The sequence below is a fragment of the Macadamia integrifolia genome, chromosome 10 (assembly GCF_013358625.1).
Source record: "Macadamia integrifolia cultivar HAES 741 chromosome 10, SCU_Mint_v3, whole genome shotgun sequence".
Classification (NCBI taxonomy): Eukaryota; Viridiplantae; Streptophyta; class Magnoliopsida; order Proteales; family Proteaceae; genus Macadamia; species Macadamia integrifolia.
The window spans coordinates 11,946,356-11,954,194 of NC_056566.1; the positions used below are offsets into that span (position 1 = coordinate 11,946,356).

Consider the following 7,839-nt stretch of genomic DNA (forward strand, 5'->3'; position numbering starts at 1 on the left):
ACCCATCCCCGTCAGGATTTTTGAGTTTACACAGTTTACTATATCCTTCAACTTCACCTCTCAAAAACAAGCATTCATGGAGTTTAAACGGGCAAAAATTTTTTTTGAAAAAAAAAAAGAAGAAGAATGACATTAAATATTTGGCAGAGAGCTCAAGACAAACTTAGTAGCCTCTGCATCCTTTCAGCAATCACACCGACGCAGTGGGTATTCAGTGGTTGAGAATCCCTTGGGGTGTTTGTCTAGATGCTCCCAACCTCTAAATGCTCATTGCACCGGTGCAGCGGCTGCAGAGGATGTGAACTCAACTTAGTAAGAATGAGTTTGTGTTGAAATCTATAGATAATATAAGTCAATGATTTACTTTTAGCTTATTGACAAATGAGGGTAGATCCCAAATATGTACATGATAGTGAGAAATGATCACTTACTGGCAGGGGATACTGTGCCTACTCTGAATAATACGTACTCACGACTTACCTCTTCCACAAAACCTAATCAGTCTTCCAAAGACAATTCTGTCTTCCATGCCAACCGTGGACGTGGTCGTGGTCGTTGGGGAGGTTGTGGATTGGCTGGTCGAGGATCTGGTGGATAGCCCTTTGACCATACAGCTCGCTAGTGTACTTTTTGTGGAAAGCATAATCATACTGTGGAGACTTGTTGAGCAAAGCATGGCAAACTAGAGTGGGCAACACAATTAGCTAATCATGTAGTGTCAGATGATGGTACAGACACAATGGCTCATTTTTAAAGACCAACAAATTTCGTGTCTTAGGATATTTTAAGTAGTCACCATTGACCTTTCATCGCTAAGATATACATAAAGGGACTTAATGGACTCCTTTGTCTGATGGCCCTACTCGATATAATATATTCAAAAGCTCCACCTCTAATTTTAATAGAGTAAAAAAATGAAATATAAATGACAAAAAATAGGGATGTAAATTTGGCCTTGACGGCCCGAACCCGCCTTAACAGGCCTTGAGCCCGAATAAGGCTTGGGTTAAGATTTATGTCCTTAAGGGTGGATTATGATTGAAAAACAATGACCTTGGGTTAAGGTCGGCTCGGGTCGGGCTTGGGTTGAGGCCTAGGCCAGCCTGACCCGACCCAACTTGCCCTGATTTTAACCATGATTTATGTAATATAATTAGGGCTATCACCTTATCCTTTTATTTTGAATAATTGAATTTGGATTGTTGATTCTTATGGTTAGGTGTTCTGAACATCTTTATGATGCACTTCATAATTTTAATTGTGTTGATAATTTGTTCTCTTCTTTTATTTTATTTATTTATTTTTTTTTTAATGCACATGGCACATGACAAAAATAGAGTCAATCCATATTAGCCCGACCTTAACATGTAGCAGGACCAACCCAGCCCAACTTGCCCCAATTAGGGTCAATTAGGGCCGGGTTGGGTTGGCATGAGCCCGATAAGATTAGGTTTGAGCATGAACCAGATAAATTTGAGTTGGACTTGGATTGAATTTTGAGGATCTAGGATTGGACTAGGTTTTAAGAAACCCGACCCCATCATATCACACCAATGGCTAGAGCAACCTAAAAACTCAAACAATGCTTGAAAATAACCCCACTCAAGACGAGAATATACATACACTTCGAGTTCTATAAGAATTGTAACACACAAGTAGGAGGAATGGAGAGGAGCCTCGAGGGAGAAGGCTAAAAAAAAAAAAAAAAATCGTAAAATGCGATTTGTTAATGTACTAGCAGGGTTGAAGAATTGCTAGTGAATCGTTCAAATTAGTTGATTTAAATTAAAATTGATTAAAAATCGGCCAAGACCCATATCAAATCTAGCGTATTAGAATTGTTTTTCCAAGCTGAATCTAAGGTTTTCAGATCAATTTTACTAGTTCTAATCGATTTTAGTTGAATTTGGAATGACATGGACAACATGGAGATTGGAGTATGGATCCACTGCTTGTACGATCACTTGATCATACATGTGAGCATCTAACACTTGTTTCTTTTGCTTTCAAATATGCCTGTCTTTGCCCTTGTAATGGTAGAAATTGGGACAAGTGTTGGATGCTTATATGTACAACTATGTGATCATACGTTCAACGGATCTAAACTCCCAATTCCACTCCCAAGTATCATTGCTCCAATGAAGGTTCCCCCCCCCCCCCCCTTTAAAATATCAATTAAAGATTTATAACAATTGAGAGGGTGTAGATCTTAATGCAATAGTAAGGTTGCTCCTGTTGAGGGTATGATGTCTTGAATTTCATTTGTGACAAAAGTGGGTCGATCCATCTGGGGCCGTACCACCTTGCACCTTAATCGTCGTTACTGGTGGGGCCTCGACGAACCAACAGGGGTTCAGGGGGTGGTAGTCCTTGAGGAAAATTTTTCTAAAACTATATGGATATTTCAGTAAGTTTTCTGTATAGGGTTTCGCTATATATTTGTAGTAGAGTTTCGCTATATAGGGGTGCAATAAGGTCGGGTTGGGCTGGGCTTCTTAAAACCCTAGCCCAACCCTGAGTCCCCTTAATTGGGCCCAAATCCGCCCTAACCCTGACTCAGGGCCACAAAACTTCAAACTAGGCCCAACCCTTCAGGGTTCAGCCCAACCCTTACGTGCCCTGATTGGCTTTGATTTTTCAGGGTTGGGCCTAGATGACACTGACCCTAGTTTGCCATCAAGGGCTGGGTATACCCTGATTTTTTTTTTCTTTTTTGTAAAGAAAGCAAGAGAGATCAATGAGAAGATATATTAGGGGATTTGAGGTGTCAATGACTCAATGTCAAACAATATCTAAAATTAGGTTAATATCAGGTCAAAACGGGGGTCAACATCAAAGGCAAAAACTAGGGCCGAGTTCAGGGCGGGTTGGGTGAGCCAAAGACATCAATTCTTACCCGCCCTGACCCTGACTCAGGGTGAGAAATTTCAGAGTCAGGCAAGCCCTTAGGGAAAAAAATTTTGGGTCAGTACTTGTTCGGGGATCAGGGCTGGCCAAGAGTGGGTTCGGACCGTCAGGGCCAAACTTGCACCCCTAATTTGTAATGATCAAGTTTCTTATTCTATAAGTAATCTGAGACAGGTGTGAGGATGAGTGTTGTAACTATATATTCTTCGTTGATAGTAAAACAAGATCTCATCTACATTGTCAATGTAAACAATATTGATCCAACCATATAATTCTGTATACATTATGCGATTGTTTGTTGTTATTTTTTTTTATTATTTCTATATCATTTTAGGATTGCATTTTTACAATTTCCACTGTCACCTAATGATCCTAAATGACAAAGACTTGGTAGAGTGGAATGTCACAGATCGTCCACTGAAGGTCCACAGACTAAGCCCATTAAGCCTATGGACTTAGAGCATTGGGCTTAGTAAGGCCCAATTTTTAGATATTTCTACCAAACTGTAAAACTCTAGATATATTATAAAGAATTAAAAATCTAAGGCTAGATATTTTATAAAGAATTAAAAATCTAAGGCCGTGATAGGAAGGTGACTAAAGCATCAATAACGAAATTTCCTTACCAACGTGTATGTCCAAAAAGGAGCTGACAGAACTAAGCATATAAAGGGCCAAAAAAATCTATTCATCAATAATTGTACCATAGATTTGCCAGCAATAAACAAGCACTATGGGCCCACACAGTTGTCAAAGAAAATTCATTTGAAAATATAGAAAGCCACGTGGAGGTGTCATCATTGTTCATACGGATTCTAAACCAACATTTCTCCGCTCTTTAATCAAATTGAGTCTCAATTTGCCACTCTTGTCTCTATGTTTAAAAACATTAATTGCCACCAAATAGAATCTGATTGACCTATGATGTTAAGCCAACTCATTAAACTTATCCTTGGCCTGAAAATCTTCACCGTTTAATATATGGTTTCTATGAGATTCAAGGATTTTAATTTTAGAATCAGGGTTGAATCGGTCCCCCTATCAATTTTGATTTGAAATAGATCATAATCGTTCATAATCAACACCAAAAACCTTAGAATTGACCCTAGATCTAAAAGTAAGCGATCTGATCCCAAAAACCTTAGAATTGATCAGATTCGTAATGTCTAGAGTAAAGATATGTCACCCCTGATTATTATCCAAATAAATTGATTCCAATCCAAATCAATCAATTCAACTTATTTGATTCCTATTTTTGAAACAGTTGTGAAGTTAGAAATCCTACCTCTAATTATTTGGTTATATAACTCTTCTCCCAATCTGACACATTCAACTCACCTAATATATTAGCTTCACAATACATAACTAATAAGGATGTAACCATGCAATTCTTTTCACACCAAACCTACCTTAATCTGGTAACGGCTATAATATATCAGACCTACTGTAATTTAGTTAAGGGTTATATACTAACACATGACCTCTTCCTAGACTTAAACCTCGATCCCCATTGGCTAGCTATTGTCATTGTGCTAAAAAGGCATCCCAACTAAGGATGTGACCTTGCAATTCTTTCTATATTAGAGAACAACTCCCTAGCAAACAAAATTTAGCTGCAACCATTGTTCGTAGCCAACAAAATAGAATAATTCATCTCGAGATTCTATTTTCCTTGGCTGCGAGCACAAGTTGCAGCTAGTAAAATTTTCTACACCTGATTAAAGTGCGAAACGTTAAAAACCCATCCTACTGGGAGCTCTCGGATTTCAACATTTTGGGTCTCACCATCCCTCCCCACATAGAACAGGATAGAGCAGGTATCTATATAAAACACACACAGTTTCTTTCCACACCAAACCTACCGTAATCTGGTAAGGGCTATATCATACCAAACCTTAACCATTAGGTCCAGCACAAACCACTGACCTATTCAGTTACACATCGGTTTCAGAAAACTTGCTGGCTTGTTAAGCGAGTCTTGGGGTGTGCACCCGGTCGCTCAGGCCATCAGAGGTGTGTTGCCACCTTGCCACGCGGTAGAGGAGTCCCATCCCAAGCCTCTTTGGTAGCCTCAATGGCTTGTTGATAATGTGCTCTACTTTCCTCCTGGCAGTAGGGTCCGGACTTTTCACTCCTGGATAACTCATAGCTGATACCCCAATTATTTTGGATTCTAATATATATTCCAACCACACAAAAAAACACACACACACACTACTTTCTTATAGCTCCCAGTAAGCTAGTGGATTTAAAATCCAATTCCTATAAACCCAAGGCAGTGGGCAGTGGGCAGTGGGCAGGGCAACCCACAATGGGAAACTCTTCTGAGATTCTAGAGGAACCAAAAGAAACCATCAACAACTACAATCAAAGGAAGCTAACCCTCCTGCCGCTCATCTTCCTAATCCATTTCCAAGCCTCTGGCGGCCCTTTTGGAGAAGAATTAGCAGTAAAGGCCACTGGACCCCTCTTCGCCATCCTTGGCTTCCTTATCTTCCCTTTCATCTGGAGCATCCCACAAGCTCTCCTCACCGCCGAGCTTGCGACCACCTTCCCCGGCAACGGCGGTTATGTCATATGGGCCTCTCATGCATTTGGCCCCTTCTGGGGCTTCCTCATGGGGTCATGGAAATTCTCTAGTGTAGTCATCAATAATGCTTCCTACCCTCTCCTCTGCATCGACTACTTGAAACTGTTGTTCCCTGTTTTTGAATCAGGCCTTCCTCGATTTCTCGCCATCTCCTCTGCGACCTTCATCTTGTCTTTCCTTAACTACACTAGTGTAACAATATTTAGTTATGCCTCAGTTGCTCTAGGTACAGTCTCACTCATGCCATTCCTAGTAATGGCTTTGGCTTCCATACCCAAAATCAAACCCCAACGTTGGATCAGCTTGGGTCAGCCAGGGATGAAAAAAGATTGGAATCTATACTTCAATACTCTGTTCTGGAACTTGAATTATTGGGACAACGTGAGTACTTTGGCAGGAGAAGTAGACCAACCCCAAAAAACCTTCCCAAAAGCACTTCTGTCAGCTGGAATCCTTACTTGTTTGGCCTATGTGATCTCTCTTATGTCCACAATTGGGTCACTTGAATTGAATCAAGAGAGATGGGATGATGGGTTCTTAGCAGAAGCTGCCGGAATAATAGTAGGTGAGTGGCTAAAAATCTGGATTGAATTTGGTGTAGTAGTGTCTGCAATTGGAGTCTTTGAAGCTCAATTGAGTACTTCTTCATTCCAGCTTCTGGGCATGGCAGATACAGGATTCTTGCCGCGATGCTTCATGTCGAGATCGAAATGGTTTGATACACCATGGGTAGGGATCTTAGTATCAAGCCTTATGACATATGCAGTCTCTTTTATGGACTTCACCAACATAATATCAGTAGCGAATTTCTTGTATGGTTTGGGGATGTTATTGGAGTTCTCTTCATTTATCTGGCTAAGATGGAAGCATCCCTTGTTGAAGAGACCATTTAAAGTGCCAATGGGGATAATAGGTTCAGCTCTGATGTGTTTGGTTTCAACTGGGATTTTGATCTATGTGATGGCTATTGTGAATGAAGTGGTCTATGTGGTGAGTGCTTCACTGACACTTGCTGGTGTTGTTGGATATTTTCTCATGAGATTTTGTAAGTCTACGAGGTGGCTTGAGTTCAACAATGTTGAAGATGAACCTGAGGAGATTGAAAGGGTTGGCTTGCTGCCTCAGTCTTAAGGTCCAAAACCTACTAAACTGAGAAATTGGTAACCCAAATAATGAAACTTTTGTGTTAATTTGAGCAACTTAAATGAACTTTTAGTTTCAAAAGCTGTAGGAAACAAGAATAAGATCTGTGATGTGGATGACATATCATCTGATATTGTTCTTTTATGGCAAGGATAAGGATTTGGTTTGTTGTATTTTAAATATTTAAATGGTGGTTCTCGTTCAACGCCGTATGCCTTAGTTCATGCGATTGTGGGGTCTATGTGGAAAAATGTGAAAATCAGTAGTTAGCAAATCAGAAAAAAAAAGTTTGTTTACATCTAAGCTAGTATGCCTCCCACAAGTTGCAAACGCAGAAGTCACTTTCATGGAATCATGTTTGTAGGATTTTTTGTACTGGAGGAAGGCCGGACGAAGTTTCCTAAGAGCATGTTCTTTCAAATGTGTTCCCCTTGGCCACGCTCTCTTGGAGCTGGAACGCCATCGCTATCTGACCTGTTGGGCAGCCGTATCCTAGTGGGCTATGGGCCCTCTACAGGAAATGAGCTTTGATCAAGATGGATCTGGACATTGATGCCTCGAGTCGCCCTAGGTATAGGATGACTTTGTTTTTTGTTTTTTATTTTTTATTTTTTATGTGGGGGTGTGGAGTTTTTGAAGTCCTTTTCTGCTAATGGCAATGTTGAAGGTGGATAGGTGCTTCTCCTCTTTCATCCAATTGTCTAAGTGGGGTTTTGACATAACTCTTTTCAGTTATTTGTAATATTTTTTCATTCTTTTCTCTTTTTTAATACAAATGATCTTTAGAGAAAAAAGTTACTCATTGAAATTAAATTATATTTTTGGATATGAATGTGCTAATATACATACATGAAACCTAGCTATACCAATCTTTGGAGGAACTTTTTAAACCAAATTGCAGAATGCTTTGGGTATCTCTTGAGTCCATTTTTGTAATCCACATAATTAATGCCAAAACAAATTGTGTATCCATCTCCCCACTCGGAGTTGTCCAGAAGTGACCATGCAAAGTATCCCCTCACATCCACACCCTCTCTGTAGAAATATATTGTAGCTATTCATTACCAAATACCAAATATAACTAATAACAAAAAACATCTTAAGAGGATATTATAAAAGAGACAATATTATGTAGAGAAATTCTCACTCAATAGCTTTATGGATGAATATAAGATGGCCACGATGGTACCCTACTCTCA

At 39.8% G+C, this 7,839-nt stretch overlaps 1 protein-coding gene across 1 annotated transcript; it reads left to right on the forward strand.

Moving 5' to 3' along the window:
• The first annotated feature begins 4,857 nt into the window (after positions 1 to 4,857).
• On the forward strand, positions 4,858 to 6,813 carry LOC122091202 (probable polyamine transporter At3g13620). The gene has a single exon (XM_042661048.1). It carries the CDS (start codon positions 5,219 to 5,221, stop codon positions 6,626 to 6,628), a length of 1,410 nt encoding a protein of 469 aa, XP_042516982.1. The 5' UTR covers positions 4,858 to 5,218; the 3' UTR covers positions 6,629 to 6,813.
• Positions 6,814 to 7,839: the final 1,026 nt, after the last annotated feature.

Excerpts from the sequence above, each read along its gene's own strand:
- LOC122091202 (XM_042661048.1), top strand. The coding sequence starts at position 5,219 with ATGGGAAACTCTTCTGAGATTCTAGAGGAACCAAAAGAAACCATCAAC.